The 19,274-nt window shown below is 29.5% G+C and overlaps 1 protein-coding gene across 2 annotated transcripts in view; it reads right to left on the bottom strand.

Annotated features, from left to right (window-relative positions):
• Cph (BCL11 transcription factor chronophage) overlaps positions 1-19,274 on the bottom strand; it is a 61,921-nt gene that overhangs the window by 40,390 nt on the left and 2,257 nt on the right. The window contains exon 2 of one of the 2 annotated variants that reach the window (XM_088185906.1): positions 8,195-8,243. The exons of the other annotated variant lie outside the window; for it this stretch is intronic. Within the exon in view, the coding sequence (XP_088042032.1) occupies positions 8,195-8,204 (10 nt within the window). The 5' untranslated portion in view covers positions 8,205-8,243. The remainder of the gene's footprint in view (positions 1-8,194; positions 8,244-19,274) is intronic. 2 annotated transcript variants of the gene reach the window in all.

Raw genomic sequence — 19,274 nt, 5'->3', positions numbered from 1 at the left:
GCTAACATTAAATAGGTCAATATGTAATGCCAGCGTATTAAGGAGCCGGATGGCCACAGCTATAGGCAAGTCGGCAAGTGCGGACGTCCTAGCCCTAACGGCCATCAAGAGGACGCGATCGTGATTCTCGAAAATGTTCCGGAACCCAAAACTGGAATTCCTCGAGATTAGCTGGATTGTCGACAGCACCTTTTAGTAATTTGAAAAAATGCTTAGTGACATACAATTTTCTGTGAGAGCTCAACGAATCGTATCCCAACGCTCCTAAAAGAAAGGCGCTGGGATATATGTACGGATAATAACCAAATGTCCTTTTGTAAAGGTATCTTAAATACCTTTTTTGAATTTTTTCCACAATAAGGGAATATTTGGCTATTCGGGGATTACAAATTATAGATCCCGCTTCAAGAATGCTACGAACTAAGGTGTCATAGAGGATGCGAATAACTGATGGATCGTCAAAGTGAAAGGCATTCCTCATAACAAAGCCGAGCATCTTGGAAGATTTATCACAGACGTCGTGTATGTGTAGAGAGAACCTCCATTTGCTCTCGAAAGTGATTCCGAGATCTTTAGTGGAAGTTTCTCTAGTCAAAATGTTACCACCGAGATGGTAGAAATAAGCTGATGGCGAACGGGATCGAGAAAATGACACAGTATGGCACTTTCCAACACTAAAGGGCAGACGGTTAACGGAAGCCCATCTCTATAGAGAGTCTAAATCACTTTGTAGAGAGAAGGAGTCCACAACAGATCGAATGCATTTATATAATTTTAAATCATCTGCGTACAGAAGAAAACTTGAATTTGTAATTGCTGTATTTATGTCATTAATAAATAACACAAAAAGCAGAGGACCCAGATTGGATCCTTAAGGAACCCCCGAAGGGATAAAATATTCTTTCGACAATCGGCCACCATAGGTTACAAACTGTCTACGATTGCTTAAATAACTCGAGAATAACCGAGTTAAATTATCCGAGCAACTGAGGTTCGACAATTTTTTAAATAATAACATATGACAAAATTTGTCAAAGGCTTTCTCAAAATCTGTATACACGACGTCTACTTGAATTCCCGCATCGAGAGAAGCTGTCACCGTTTTGGTGAACGACAGAAGGTTAGTAACAGTGGAACGGGCAGGACGAAACCCGTGCTGTTGGTCTAACAAAACTTCCCGAAAGTGATATTTTACTGTTATATAATATATAACTGTAAAACTCCATAATTGTCGACATTAAAACCATCAACATTTTTTAAGGAAAACTATATTTTATTTTATGTTTGTACAAATATAATTTAAACAGACATTCGAATAGAAATTGTTTCTTGCAACTATTGTAAAGCATCCTCAGGTGACATCGAGGTATTACCGTACTTACAAAAACACGCCAAAGGGTTGAGAATCTCTTTCTCCGGAGATGTCTCGATAGGAGACTTACAATCGATCGATGGCTATCTAACGGCGTCGTAAATATGACTGCGACGCAAAGGAGTAGTATTAGCATAAGTCTCATTCAGGCATCTTCTTTTCTTTCTCGGCAGAAAATCGAAGACCTTAACTGGACAATGCGTTTGCGCATCCTTATGTTTTATGCATTGTAAAATGAATGATGATCACAAATATTGATAAGCGGGAGGTCTTTGTTGCTCGATGTGAAGCGATCTTATCATATCTGCGTTGAGAATCGCTAAAAGCGTATTTTTGCTTGTACGCATTATTATAAAATATATTATGTATGTACTATATACATATATGTTATATACTTGAAAATATTCGCTCTGTATCTTCTATGAGTTCTTTGTAATAATTTTTCCCGTCTCTTGAATATGCGTATTTGAAATCCAATATAATCCTCTTAGTGGATGGAATACATGTGTACGATTAGATTATGTATTATTTTTTATTACATGAAAAGCAATAAGAGTAGCTATATACATATCTGTATACGTAAAATAAAATCTATAAATTTACATATGTTATAAACAGTATCATTAGCCGTCAAGAATTGACGGCATGACAAGTTATAGAAGCTTTCTTCGGGTCGGACCTCAGTTTGTCTCACACACATGGACAATCATGGACATGGTCCTGATTCATAGTTATTGCGAAACGAGTGGTCCCGGTGATGAGGTCGTCCTGTGCAATTGTGTGGGGTCCGGTGGCTGTGTCCCACGAGAATTGATCTCCTGTACCCATGTCTCTCGGTGCGGGCCGCACACTCGTCCATGACAAAACCGATGTTTATAGTGACCATTAGGTACGAGTCGCATTTCAATGTCCGCGGTCGGTGAGTCAGCTCAGGGGCGGCGCGTGAATCAATTTATTTTAAAATACGTACTACTTTTAAACATGCCACATATGTTAGGGATTGATGAATGTGTTAACATATATTAAAGGTCTTTTGAAGAATCGTTCCTAATATTTGGCTCTGAAATGCCTTTTTTTGGGTTGCGAAATTTATCTTATTATATTTATGTTTTTTATTATAAATCCGACAAGTCTTTGAAATTCGTAATGATGGACAATATACAATTGAAGATTCAAAAATAAAAAAAAACAGTTATGGTGCACACCTAAAATATGTGAAAACCATCCCAGATACATTTTTCCAGCTCTTCATAGCTATCGCCGAAAATATTTGTGTTTGGCAAGCTCATGCAAGATGTGTCTTTGCAAGCGTTTATGTCCTTGCCGCAACGGCCAATAATTAGGGACGTGATCACGACTTTAAAGTTCGCAGCAGAAAGTCACTGAGCATTGACGGGTTGTCGACACCACCCCTTAGCAATATTAAAAAGTATTTGATTGAGTAGGCACAATGATAAAAATACAAACACGACTCTGTACAAATATTTCGCCAATAAATTATTAAAGTGACACGCGTTTCGCATAACGGAACATCAAAAATCGCAAATTTTGGCTATGTACATACATATAGCTGACAAAGAAAAACTCTTTATAATTGAAAAAATTCAGAAATCATCCATAATTTCGACTTAATATTGTTCTGCTATGAACTTCATCAATGACTACTATATACTTTTTTAAGATCAATACAAATAATGATCAATTTTTAATTTGTTTAAACTTCAGACAGATTAAAAATTAAGCATAATTTTAGATTCTATAGTAATTTATTTTGCTATTATTTTTATAAGCATACAGAGTTATAGTATTTAAAAAAAATCGTACGTATTTAAGGTTTGCAAATTTATTGCTATATTATGTAAAAACTAAAATTAATAATTTTGATATTAGTTATAAATGTATTCATTATTCAAACTGGATTTTTTTTAATGTTTATAACTTTAGGAATATAATTGTAGTTTCTTATTTAACCACTTACAAGCCAGCGACTCACTAGTGAGTCACTTGTTATTTTTTTAAAACAAATGTATTTTTAAAACAAGTTAACGGATTATTTACATATTTTTTAATTATTAAAGAGCTACATTTATCAGCATTTTATATTTATTTTTAAAAAGAGATACTTACGCGTGAAGAAAAATAACACGCGACTCACTAAAAAGTCGCTGGCGTTTAAAGGGTTAACATTCGAATAATTGAAAATGAAGAATATTTGGATTTTATCATTTTTAATTCAAAAAATAATCATTTTAAAATTGCATTACTTTAAAACATTGATATAAGTAACACAATAAATAATATTTATTTTATTATTAATATAGTATTTTTTCAAATACTTTTATTTATATTTTAGCCTTCTTTTAAATGAAGAGCAATCACTGAATAAAAATAATATGTCATTTTTAATATTATTGAAAAATTTAATTTCAGGTAAATGTGTAAATATATTTTTTACAGTATTTTTTATTCATTAAAAAATTGACATTGTACTACGCACTAAACAAATCGATATCAAACGGACGTTTGAAGTGCGCGTTTTTTATGCTAGCTATTTTTTCACTCAATATTTCATAATGCGTCATTTATATACATTTTAATTAAAACGTCCGAAAAAATTGATCGTTAGACTTGGACCCTATGAACAGAAATTTAAGACGCCGATCAGAAGATAAAAAAGGCTGACCATTCAACTTTTTAGCATCATTGCCTTTGATAAAAAATAACCCATCACGCGACGTCCGTGTGTTTACACGACGATTGATATTTATATCTAGAGAGAGCGATTTAACCCCTCGATTGACCATTGTATTTAAATCGACTCAATTTTTATCGCGCTATATCATCGTATATGTTTTAATTAGTTATTCGGATTTGAAACGTCAACTTTGGAATGATTTAGGACGGGAAATGATATGTGGAATAAATTTCGATGGCCGGAGATGAAGGGTCCACCGCTTCTTAATTGTCGTTATGTTAAAGGTAAACGTAGGCAGGTAATGTGGCCTAATGATATGCTGATTCGACCACACGCGAATCCTGTACGACCACGGGGGTACACAATGGGGACATCTTAATTTGAATACTACGGGGCCTTAACAAGTGTACCTAAACGCTTTCGGCCGCGACGGATGCCTTTGAGATGCTGCCATACAACCCGCGATCGGATGCTGATGTAAACTGTCCACTAAGTATTGGACGTTTGTGTATAAATCAATGAGGCCGACTTGTTTGTTGTGTGTGTACATTCAGCACATAATGCTGCGGTAGCGAGGTTTCAAAACTGCCTAAGAGACGCTTGAGATGTCTATATTCAATCTTAAATTCTATAGCAAAAAATAAACTAGACTAAAATTTAAATTAGTAATAATAATGCGTGATATTTTTTTCATATACTTATCTAATAATAGTGACGATTAAAATAAATTGTGAGTTATTATATACAAAATAAAATCAACAATGTGTAACTATATACAGTAAACCGCCTAATAACACGGTAAATTGGGAATGTGCTATTTGGGTGCGTGTAGTTGGGGGACTAGAAAATATTTTTTTGCAATACGTAAGTCCGAATCAGGCGCCTATGATGAGATAACCTCCCTTTGGCTCGCTCACACATAAGATGATGGGCATCTAAAGAGCACTTCCCCAATTAACCGTGCTATTGGGGGTACTATTAGTGGCATATTACTAGACCTAAAATCACCTAATAGAATTCGCACTAAGTAAAAATTTACTAACCACTTAAAAATTAAAATTATAAAATATTACTACTATGCTTCTACGATTTTCATACATATTCTATTCCATTATCACTGAGAAGAATAGCAAAATATTTAAAAAAAAATACTTAGAAAAGAACTAGATATATGTATCTTTTAAATCAATTTCAAGTAAACAAGACAGTTTTTTTTTGTCCGTTGTGTAAAATTATTAAATTATAGTGTTTAGATATTATACCGTAAAATCAAACCTTGGCTTTGATTTGTGTTATATTGAAAGTTATAAATACTCTTGGAGGTCATGTAACTTATTTTTAGCTAAGTAAGTTGTATTGAAAATAAAAAAAAGTTTAATTAAATTAGAATTACAAATACATCGGTGACATATGTATAACTTAAACATGATTTATATCTATGTCACATATACATATGTATGTATTTATATAAAATATATGTTTTTATGTGAAAAACTATTAACAATAAGCTCTATTTAGTTACATTTAATTTAATATAGCCCGAATACTCGAAATATTACCAAGAAAAAGACAATTCATATGCACCACTTTGTTATAAAATTTGATATTGTTTTAAACGTGACTAGTAAAATTAAAGTTTTTTAATTATTTGTTATAATTTAAATAACCTATAAACAACTTTTTATTTATATTAATTTGCTAGCGATCCATTTTGTTGTGAATAAATTAATATAAAACATGATCCTTGCGTGATAGAGCGTCGCGTGCGATTTATCAAAGGTCGTTTCGTATGCCCGACCGTCCGTATAGTTTTTATATGAAAAAAACTTTTCAACTTTTGCCATATTGTCCCTTTTTGCCCTCGGCCCCTGCCACACCCGAAATATCACTCCTAATTTAAAAGTTTCTACCACAAAGCCTAAATCTGCCCCTGCAGTGCGCTCTTCTTCGGCCATTTCGCGTGAATTAATAATCATCAACCCCCCATTGCACATTCCGCCGTTCAATTATTAAAAATATAAAACTCTTGACCGCCGTTATCGTATTATATATTCAAAAATAAGTTCGTATTTTTTGAAATTAGCCGAATTCCCACGGATCAAAGTGGCCAAAGGGTCCCGCCCGGGCACAAATCATTCCGGACCCGGAGCTTTTGTTGGTTTTGTGATTCGCATTTATTGTCTTAGGCCGTTCCGTCTTAATTTACATACATCATTCAATCCCTCAGACCCTTATTTGACCACTAAATTCGAAATGGGACCTTTTCAATTCGCGCCGACTCCAAACCAGATTGAGATGCAAGCAGATGACATAAAGAATTCTAAATGGATATTAATTTAAAAAAATAGCATATTCTATTATAACTATTTTTTATTCAACAACTAGCCATACAACGTTTTCGATTATCTCCCTGATCGGTATGCAAAAAGTTAAAAACGAAAAAGCTTACACTGTGTACCAATTAAAAAGTTTTTCGATCCAATTAGACTCAACAGACAAGGGTCACTATTTATGCAATAATCCTTTACCCGCGTTAAGTCGTTCATATTCACACATGACACGTGTTTCGAATCGATATCGTTTGTAATCAATGCTAGCAAGCAAATTACACGTTTACGTTTGTCGCTCCATTGAAAAAAAATCGTTAACGTCATAACAACGCGTCGTAAAACAGGCTTTGATTATACATTCTCGATGGTAAACGGTCTAGAATCGTCAACCATTTTATTTATATAAAATGTTAATTATTTTTTATCGCTTTTTGTGCATGTGTCGGGCACAATGGTATAAATTATCGGAATAATAGACGCGCGTTTGATACAAAATGGGGGTACGAGTTGAAAGGAATGGCGTTGGAGAAAATGTGTGCGTAAATATTGCTTGCACGGCTTTCTAAACTTTTGAGTAGTAATTCATTTTAATATATAAAAAACTATAGTTACATAGCTGTTATATTTCATACTCTAATTATCATGACTTTTAAATACGCTCCACCTGATATTTTTATTTAAAATAATATATGCTTTGAAAAGCATTGAAAGATCAGTGAAAACGTTTCATACATTAAAAGAATAATTTAATAATTTTTATTTGATTTTATATTTACAATATATAGAATCAGTATCACTTATTATATTTTTAACTTATGCATAAAATGTAGAAAATCATTTTAAATAATTATTTTACATATATTATGTCATATATGTATATGTAATTTAATGAAACTTTATAAAATATTTAATTCATAAGATAACTTGGAATTGATTGTTCATTAAGAGCAATCGAGCTAGTCTCTGAACAAATATTAAATGTAACATACGCCTGCACTAGTCACGTGCGGGATTGCTCACAGATAATAAATTACTTGATTATGAAAGTTAATTAAGAGAGTGAAAAATAAATAATAATAAAACAAATTGGTTGTATAGATACAACGAATAAATTTACTTTGGGGATATTATTAAAAATAAAATTGTTTAACTATCACAATACGATTTGTCAATCAGATTTAGTGTACTTTATGTACATTTAAAATATATTTACGTGCTTGCTTAATATTTATACATACAATAAATTGTATTAGCCATTTTTTCAATATTTTATAAATATTATTTAGTATTCATATGTAAATTTAATAATAAAAAAATTAAACACTTCCTGGGATTATCAAATTACAAAATTTGAATTTTATAGTAAAAGCAATTCACAAATACAGATCTCTAATGTTATATTTTTTTTCAGTTAATATTTGCTTTTATTTCTACGTATTTACTCAAATATGTATAATAAAATCATAAAACGTAGTTTTATCAAGTTCAACATTTTTTGCTATGTAAATATTTATTTTTATATTATTATTATATATTAAAACACATTAGTGTGAAATTTAAAAGTAGCCTACTGTCAATTGCTTACGCTATAACTAACTAATTTGCATATTCTACTCATATTAAAATATTAACATTGTTAGTAGCTTGATTAATAACAAATTTATTGTATTTACACATATCTGACCATTATGTGGGTTACTATGATTTTAAAAAAAACAAATCGTTTTTTCTAATACAATATATCAACTTAATAGCAATAAAAATAAACTACATATTATATATAGAAGATAAACTCACTATTTTGCATTGTGTGTGGTTTGAGCAACTCAACGAGATTTTTCTTTACCTGAAACATTAAAAAATATCAAATCACATAGAAATACAATATATTTATGATGATACATATTTAATCGACTGTTTCTTTATCGATTAACACAAAACAATTTAAATAAAAACATTAAAATCTATTCTCTTTCCTTTTATATTAAATATATACGTGTTTTTGCTATCAAAAATGTGTGTATAGGTACATTTTATCAAATATGTATAAACAGTGAAGTTATGTTTTCATTGCCGTTTCAGTGATATCATATCAAAATATATATTTATACTATGAAAATTTAATTTAATTGATGCTAGTTGAATTAAACGCAATTTACTGTTTCAATCCAAACGTAACCTAAACGAATTAACCAAACCCAACTTGATCTAATGAAATTTCTTTATGTTAGGTATTATTTAAAAATTGAAATATTTCAGTATATTGTCGAGCAATGTGACGTCATAATTCTTACTAATACTAAATAGTAAAATTTTAAATCTATTGTTTAGTACATTTCAGCTGGCTGAGCTAGTGAAATTATATTTATAGTAATGTAAAATACATTAACTGTAACATAAGTATATATTAACAGTACTGTGCAAAAGTATTAGTCACCACGAATGTTCTGTATTTTTTCGTAATTTCCGGGCTCAATTTAGTAAGCATTATTTTATGTTTTAGTACAGTCCCTTAACGCCTCAATGAAAAACATACAGGTTCTTTTAAAGTGTCTTTGAACAAGAAAAACAGTAAAAAAGATTTTACAACTTTGTTTACTTCCCATTTTTAATCGTCAAATATGAGAACAAACAATAATTTCTACTAAATGTATTATTCGAATGTAAGCCTTAAACTCATAAACAATGTATGTAAAAATATCAATTATATAACTTAGTAATTTAACACAGTAAAATAATTCGGCATTAATTCGCATTATGATATAATAAAGATAATAATATTGAATTTATGTTGACATGAATTTACAAATGTTTTAGAAATGGATTGGTAATACAGCGTTATTTACAACAAAGTTGTTGTTGGATTGTGTAATGAACGTATAAATTCTTATTCAATGGTATTGAAGACCATCAGGTGTCACTGATTAACTCATTATTTTATTAAAAAAATGCTTTGAAAGGTGTTTAATTATCGATGAGACTTTGGATTGAAAAAAGTTGTTCCCATAGTATCTATAATGATATTGAAAATTAAATAAAAAATAATTGTCAAGTCAATCTAAAATAAAATAGCTCAGAATATTTATTTTTGGGGGTCAAACTAAACAAGGTTACATTATTTATTATTTTAAAATAATATTCCTCAAACATCGAAGAGTAACATAAAAAATAAAACTATTCCTGAACATATAATAAGAACCATACTTGACGAATGGTGGTTAGATCCTTGAATTTACTAGTTCGCCTATAATATTCTCAACGCCTCAAATGATACATATCTAATTTATATGAATAAATATCATGCATTTTAATTTGACCTCGAGTTAGCTATGCTTAATTATTAAAATTGGTAGACTATCTGAAGGAAGGTTGAAGCGGAGTGGTCTCGAAAATGGGGGTTCCAGTTTCGGCGGCGTCGGCGTTTGAGCGCCGCTGGCCCCGCGCCGGGCCAAAGTGGCACCGCTATTGGTAAACAAAGAGCCGGGTAATAATAATGAGTGGCGCGGACAATGGCGAAGTTTGCATATACGGGCCGAGCTAGTCGAGTTGGTGGCCAATAATGGCTGGCCGGCGAGCGATCTGGACCAATGGCTGAAGCCGAATCTCGCACGCATACACACACACGCGCGCGATCTTTAACGCCACACACGCACACACTCGCTAACGGCCTAAATAATTACATGTATGTACTTCTCCAACACGGCCATGTACCATAGCAGGCGGTCGCAAAAAATCTCGGCCGCCATTGCCCGAGACCGAGGTCCGAGTTTTTCATGTGTGTGGGGAAAATTACATAGCAATGAAAATTATATGTTTTGTACTATATTGAGTAGTATATTTTTAGGGTGGCAAGGCGTTCAGCAGTTATAGTATACCTGTTTCGTTTTATAAGATTTATTCCTACTGTCCCGATAAAGAATATCGGGACAATAAGTGTCCCGTATTCAGGTAATTATTGATAAAAAAATGTGTTTAAAAATATTTTTTCGACCTTGGAGGACCAAAATAGTATGGAAGCAGTCCACTGGTGAAAAGTTTTGTTATTGTCGCTACTGACCATATATAAATAATTTTATTGAATATCAAATTTATTGCCTTTATAAAACAAGAAAAAGGTTATTATATACATATAATATAATTTCCAAAATGTTTCTTAAATGTAAATATTTATATCCATAGAAAATTTCCCATATTAGCATTGAAAAATCTGATCTATATATTTAATAATTATTAAGAATAGTTTTGCATCAGACATACTAAAAAAGTGCATGTATGTATACTAAAAAAAATATTATTAAAAGTTTATAAATAAGACGATTTTGAGACCACCATAATAATATTTATTTTGATGCTTATGTATATCTTTTAGCATTTAATAACAATTAATCAATAAAATAATTAATTATGTTCATAATCACTGGTTTAATTTATAGCAAAAGTTTTACAAATTCAAGATAGATTTATAAATACAAATAGTTTTTGCTCAATCGAATAAATATATTGTAAATCAATTATATGTATTCGAAATGATTTATAGGCAAATATAATATGTAATAAAAACATTTAACCATTTAAAAAATATGATTATGAGAGTATATTATGTATAATAAAAAGTTTTTTTTACCAAATTTAGTAATTGCAAAAATACGGATATTTAAAAATTTAAAAAACAACAACATATTATAGCAATACAACTTCCTATCGATACTGTATATCTTTTGATAAGTTTATCTTTGTATTATGTGCCGATAAGTAAATGTTAAAAGTCTATAAGAATAATATTTATCAATAACACTTATTTTGTAGTTAATAACAATAGTATTTTAATTTTAATAAAACAAGATTTTAAGGAATGGAAAATTTATCATAGAATAAGTAAAAGAATAATATTATATTAGATTTATATTACAACCAAATAAATAAAAAGGCAAAATTAAATAACATTTTTTAATTAATTAATATATGTGAATTGAATTGCTTTATTACAGCTAACTGTAAAATTTATATATATATTTTATTAAAAATAAAAAACATGATTTACGGTTATCCAAGCACTCCAATAATTCAAAAAATTAAAATATGACACCACCATATCAAGTCATTAAAAACTTGTTAAATGCTCCGCTACCGTCTCTACAAATATGTTTATTCATAAGGTAGTATCATGTTCAACAAACGAGATTCGTTAACAAGAAAGGATTTGATGTATGACACGCAATAAAAAGGACAACATAGTCTTATTTTTTTTGAGGTTTGTTCATTCAAAACTTTACATTAAATACTGGCACGGGTCGATTATGGGTTAACTCGCATGTTAAGTGTCTGTATTATCCATTGTGTTGCATTCGGAAATATTTTGAACCCGTTTTTTACTTAGCAAACTCGATCCTTCTTATCTAGTTTTTTTAACGACAACCGCCAACCGGTTGAATTGCGCTGGGGGTCAAAAAGTGGACTTTTTGACGTGTGGCAAGTTTGTGACTTGACCGAGCGTTGATGTCTTAATTAATAAAAAATAATATAAGTGGAATAAAAAAATATCGTTTTAAGGTTTGGTGAAATTAAAATATTTTAATTAATCTGATTTTATTTTTGATAATTTATTATACCTTTAATAAAGATTAAGTTTGACTCGAGCAAATTATTATGTGTATATTATCAAGAATTAAAGACGATTATTGAGAAATGAGTCATTTATAACATAATTAAAAATTTGATAATATTGTCAAAGCAATTATCTCAAGGCAATGACTAAAGAATTCCCTTCTTTGTGACAGATAAAAATCTCACTTACAATTAGTGTTCCTTTTAACTATAAAAATCAAGGTTTGTGGCAAAAAATTCTTCTACGAAATTCGGTTAAATACAAAACCTCGCCTTTTTTATACTTTCTTCAGGTAAAAAACAGTACATTTGATATATTTCCAGGAACTAAAATTGATAATAAACAAAGCCTATTTCAGATCGTGTCTACAAGTGCATTGCTTTTTTAAAAAACAAACGTTTTATACGTATATAAAAAAAAAGACAATATGGTCAATAAAACGGTCATTTCGAACTATATTACAAAAACACATTATTTTTTTCATTACAAACATACTTCTAACATTCCTTCAATTAAAAGGATTATTTGTGATTTATGAAAAAAAAAATATTTGATAAATAGCATATATCATGTTCTGTTAAAATACCAAAATCTGGTTTAATTTGAACTAACATTTTAATTTAAAAATATAACTTTAATACAAAAAAATACATTAAATAAACATTTGCTTTCTATACTTCTTTTAAATTTGGATAAAATATAACAAACCATTAAATTTGAAAACATAAAATAAAATATAAAAGTAGACTATATAAAATAATTACTGACCATTCTGTCCATTTAATTAAATTACTGAAAACGAGAAAACTGACCTTTCCAGTAATTTCTCAAATATAAATTTTAATATTTGGCTAACCCTTTGCACTCGTAATCTTGATATAAAAAAATTTGAACATACATATTCTTTTAATTTATAGAAATATAACAATTCATATTAATATAGACTTTTGAATAAATACTAATCATTTAATATTACTGACTGCTTAACATTTAACATCCGTCCGTTTAATTACGACGTAATAAAAGAAGCATTTCCTAATTTTTTCATTAGTTTTAATTTGAAAACAATAACAATTAATTAAAAAAACAATACTTTTAATAAATACCTAAGATTTAAAACTGATCAATTAACAACTGTCCATTTAATTAAATTATCTCAAACAAAAACACCTACTTAATAAAAAAGTATTTTTTTTTCATTAGTTTTCAAAATTAGAAAAAAAAATTTAATATAAAAACTATAATAATTAATACGAAAAACAGTACTTAGAGTTTTTTCGTATATTAATACGAAATAATTAATACGAAAAACAGTATTAACAGTTAAATAATTAACATGCAATATATGTATTTACTAAATTTTCAACAATTGTCCATTTAATTTAATTACTGCAAAAAAAAAATAACTGACTTGATAAATAGATTATTAATTACTCAAAATTCATTAATAAAATAAATTTTAATTTGAAAACAAATATTCATAAAAAATATAGATATATTAACCCTTTGGACGCGTTAATCAAAAATAAATATAGTTTTTTAATGCAAATTTTACCTTGATACTGTGTTTAAATGTTCTAATTTTTAATTTTTATTTATTTAAAATGATAATTTATGTTTATTCACAAAAAAAAAAATTTTTCTTAAAAACATTTTTTTTTTACTAATTTTTGCGTAAAAAGATAAAAAAATCGATTGGGCGACTTTAGTCGATTACCGCGTCAAAGGGTTAATAAATTATGAACATTTATTATTACTGATTGTTTACCAACAGTCAATTTAATTAAATTATTGCAAACAAAAAACTGACCTTTTAATCATTTTTCCAATATAAATTGTAAAATTCGGTTGAAGTATAACTAACCTTTTAATTTATAAAAACATAACAATTCATATAAATACAGAACTTTGGATAAATACTTAACATTTAATATTACTGCTTAACAGCTTAATTAAATTACTGCAAAAAAATTACCAACTTCTTAAAAGAGATATTTCTAATTTTTTTTAATTATTAAAAAAAAATAATAACAATATCATTTAATATAAAAAATATACTGCCCATTTAATAACAAAATATTTTAATAAATTACTTTTGATCATTTATAGAAATTACAGACCATTCAATTAAAATACTGATCAAAACCGATTATTTTTTTACGTTATTTTTGCTATAATAAAAAGTTATTAAAGTTTATTACAGATTAAAATATATAGTAAAACATTTAAAACTTAGTTTATCGTTAAAGATGATATATTTTTAAGTAGAAATAATTGAGCATTTCGATTAACTAAGAATATTGTATTTTTACATTTTCATGGTCATATTTATTGTAGTGATATATATAATCTACTGCTGTGTTTTATAATAGCACGTGTTTCATTCTTATATACATATTATATATTTAATTAATTTTAAGCTGATTTTGACGTTTGAAAGTATGTATATATACATATATATAATAATATACATATATGTATATTTTTAAATACTGCTGTATCATTTTTCTTATAGTTGTTTTAATGCTTTTTTTCTCTTAATGTGCGTTTGATTATGATTTTAAATCTGTAAATTATTCAATATCACACTCAAGACAAAACATACATAACTTTAATACTAACTGTCCACTAAATGTAAATTGCAATTGTAGAAAGAGATAACTTAATGCATCAACGCACAATGGCCATATAAAGATACAAACAACGTTTATACGTAATTTTTACCACTCGTATCGCATCCAACTACCCAGAAAATTACAAAAAAACCACAAGATAAACACAAGACAAGATAAGATTAGATACGAAGTGAATAATGTCAAACATTTAAAATTAGACACAAAACAAATCGTACGTGTATGCATGTGTGATATTTTCATTTGGACTATATGCGAGCATAGGTAATAAAAGTATTAGATTCGCACATGCTAATTTATTTATAAGAAAATAATTTATGTATACAAAAAAAAAACAAGTTTAAGTTTCCGTTGGACTTATCTATACATAACAACAAAACTAATATTTGATCTTATGATAATTTTATGTCTACTTTTACAGTTAAGATGCGCGCGGTGTGTTTATAATTATTGTGAACGAGGCGCATTTGCCAGCCGACAAAGTACAATGCAATTATATGCAACGTCGATCGCAGTTCCTCAAACTTTACGATGGCCATAATGCAAGTAGTTGTATTGATTTTTTTTCGAGACGAGAATTTTCGCTTGTTACGTATGCCGGGTATAGCGGGTCAGCAAATATGTACACACATATGCATATCACCATTTTCAATGGGCTACTCAAATGGGACTTGGGTAGATAATATTGACCAAGCGGTCCATTCAAAGTGATATATTCATGAATAAGGCCCAGCCGCAGTGGCGTAGAGTGAAGGGTGAGCGGATAACATTTTCTTTTCGGAAATACAAATTGGTGACAAACCTACGTAATCAATTAATTCAGACGTTTAATAACGTAGTGAAAGTAAAGACACGAAGATTATTCAATGATACTGCTACTAAAATTCATCGTCGACTTGTTAATATTTTTGTTAATGCAATAATGTTATGAAAAACCATAGTTAATTTAAAGCAGGAAAAAACAAGGATTCAGGGAGTCGAATATATAAGTGCAAGACTGAAAACTTAATTTCAAGCTTACAAAATGCATTGAAGACTATAGTGACTATGTTATAAAATTAATCTTTATTTTATCAAATGTATAATATATAAATAAACATTATCTATTTGTTTTTATCAATATATATATTGAAGGTTTTTGGTATAGATTTTTTAAAATAAATTCTAGTTATCTATTCATTGTTAAGTTCAGTTAATGCATCGAAGGTAGACGCTATCGATCGTAATCGCATTTTGGGATTAGGTTTAAATTTTAACCTAGCAACGCCCCTGGAGCGGTAGTATCGCCACCCTTTCGTTCCAGGGGTGTCCAACCCTCGCCTCGCCACCCCCGAGTGACCACAAGACACCTTCCGAGTAACAGGTTGCGGTAAACACTGTCCAAGCTTTTGTCCTTGCAGCTTTTCGGCTTTTGTCCTTCACCTGAATGACGCTCTATTTACACAGTGTGATGCAAAAAATCCGAGAGTAACACACCCACACACGATCGATAAAAAATAATTAGCCGACGATGATATTTTGTGACCCACATGTTATGGCGAAAGTTGAGATTGAACGGCGTAGTTCCGGCGTAGCGAATTAAATTTAATTTGATTGAATTAAAAAAATAACGAGATACGCTTTTTATATATTAATTGAATATGGAGAGAGCTGTGGCGCATTTAAAAGTAGCCTTGATCATTTACTAATATATAATTTAAAAAAATGTTTTGCGGCTTGACCATATCAAGTTTTAAAGCGGTATATTTTTATTATCATATTAATATGTATGTTTATAATAAAATATATACTACATTTTAATAATTATGTAATAATTTTATATTTATGTAACCCGTTTAGTGCCGAAAGCAAATAAAAACAAACCTCGAAACGAGCGAGTCGGCTGCAGTCGAGATGAAAATCTCAAAGTCGCGTTTTCATCGCTTAACCTTGAAAGTTTTCATTGAGGAAAGAATTTATTCTTGTACCCGGAAGACGGAAGAGAAAACAACACAGAGACGGAATGGGATGGGGTGCGAATCGGGGGGCGTAAAAAAAGTGTTTCTCAAACGTCTCCGGGCGCATCTCGACGGTGCGATAAGAATATTAATTAAAAGCCGAATAAAAATTATTCCCGACCTCCGTCACTAAGGGGGGTGGTTTTTGCGAGGGTTGTTTTATCACGGGGTGGTTCAAGCGGAGCGTTGAACTTGGAAATTTGAATAAATTCGATAAGGATAAGATTTTTCCTTAAGCAAACGCGTAAACATCTCGCGATTGAGATACAATCGTTACAAGACGTTAGGCAAATCTTATGATGGCGCATTTCAAAGTAGTCACATAGTGATACTTTAATTTAGGTTAAATCCTATAAGTTGATAAAAAATTTAATTGTTTATGCATTAAACTAACAATTTCAGACATTTTCCAATTATTTTTATGGTATAATATTTTTAATTGTAGTGAATCTCTGTGCTATATAATATTTATTTACACGATTGTTTTAATATTTGTACAAATATTTTAAGGCATTGTAATACCTAATTATTTTATGGGTATATTGGATCTATAATTTTTATAGAAGTATTTCATTTAAAACTAGTATTATTATTTACATACATATATATTTTAGATTTAGTTATTCTTATATACACGTCACTAATTGAACAAAATTATGTTCGTACTACAGCTTGGTTTATAATTTATCTACGATTTTTACGCAAATTAAGTGTTGATAATTCTGTACGTTGACAGTTGATTCTGTACGCGATCACGATCGGCCACGGTTCGTCATCAAGAGTCAACATTGATATATGCCAGGTCGCAAATCACGCCCATTGTGAGCACCGCACAGCCCAGTTCCTGGTGTGTCGACTCTTTTTATCTAACCGGGAAAGATCATTAGTTTTAGTGAGTCCGTGAGAAAAAGCGATGACCAAAATCCGAGCGATTTGTTAAAAGTCCGCCCACGAACGCAGCATCCACAATGGATCTCTTCTAACGGACGACAGATACGAGTAAAAGATTAGGTTCGAAGAAAACACATCCATTGAGCAATTTCATACATGCATCTCGCCTATGTAGTGGATTCACTTGGTTAATTATTCACGATTTCGCGCGGTGAGAATACGCGCGATGATTTATAACCCGTGTAACTGTTTTCGGGCGCGAGATTTCGGTTCATTCATAGTAAGATGCGAGTGAGTGAGATGAGTGAGATGGTGCGTTCTCGATCGCGCAGCACTCGCTGCTTCATTGAATTAATAGAGTAAACAATGTAAACTACTTTTAAAAGCACCACAATTAAAAATTGATAGAGATGTGCAACACTTCTGATTTTTTTAGTGATTTTTTTTAAATTATTTCTTAATATATTTATAATCAAAAATAAGGCGTTGGACTCCACATTTATTATAAGATGGGTTCGAATATATTATTCCATGAAAAAATACTACATAAAAAACTTATCCACTTATATAAAATTAGCTCATATTATGCGCGTAATTTTTATCTTCCTTGTTTCAATTTAACGAAAAAGTTGTTGAAAAGTTGTGTATAAACTGATCGAGTTCTTTAAAGGAAAACATATAAAAGCAGTGGCAGTCTATTTTTAAATGCACTAAGTTAAAAATATATATAATAATATTCAGTGTTAGATTAATAGTCAAACATTGTTATAGATTGTGAAAATCAAAATTTACTCAATGATGCTGTTTGAATATATCAATTCATACATAGAAAATTACATACATAACGTAAACGTAATTTTTATATTCAATAAAAATTTACATTTTTAACCTGGGCTACTTTTAAATGCACCACATTTATAGGTGAATATAAAATAATGATAGCAATTCTCAAAACGAATACATAATAAAACATATTTCTATAAAATTAGTAGATACTATCAGCTTATATTTTATCTTCTATTTCACGATTCAACAAAAATATCTTTAATAAACCGGTCGGATTATAGGCTACTTTTAAATGCACTATAATTAAAAATATACATATATAAAAAACAGTATTTATTTTTACAAGATAGAAATTGTGCCAGTTTATTAAAATTTATAATAAAAACATAAAGATTATGAGTTATAAAATTAAGGTTTACTGTGTAATGGTTTCGAATATATGATATTATTCAACGAATACATAAAACACAACTTATCCACTTAGAAAAAAAATACTACACTTTTTTATTCCTTGTAAGAATTCAATAAAAACATATTTTTATGAACCAATTGAGTTCTTCAAGTAAAATTTTCAATGCAACACTATTAAAAATTAATATATGTATATCTATGTATACATATAAATAAACCAACAGATTTCTGGTTTATTACGATAAATTAATAAGACGATCTACTTATTTTAAAGCAAACATATGTGAATCAATCGTGAGCTACTTTTAAATGCACCACAATTAAAAAAATATGTATGTACATACAAATTCACTGATTTTAGTGTCAAATTTGATATTTCATGCTGAAGTATTATAATAAACATAAATAATTAATCAATAAATATAAAATTTGGCACTAAAAAAATATGTAGGTATGTTATATAAACATCCTAAAAAATAATTTGATCATTCTTAGGGTACATATAAATATATAAATGCATCACAAATATATAATATTAATTAATGAATAAAATT

The sequence above is a fragment of the Plectrocnemia conspersa genome, unplaced genomic scaffold (genome assembly GCF_051122295.1).
Source record: "Plectrocnemia conspersa isolate PC_06_02 unplaced genomic scaffold, ASM5112229v1 ptg000005l, whole genome shotgun sequence".
In the NCBI taxonomy this organism is placed as follows: domain Eukaryota; kingdom Metazoa; phylum Arthropoda; class Insecta; order Trichoptera; family Polycentropodidae; genus Plectrocnemia; species Plectrocnemia conspersa.
Note: the sequence above shows the minus strand (reverse complement) of the source record. Positions and strands in the feature narration are given on the sequence as shown.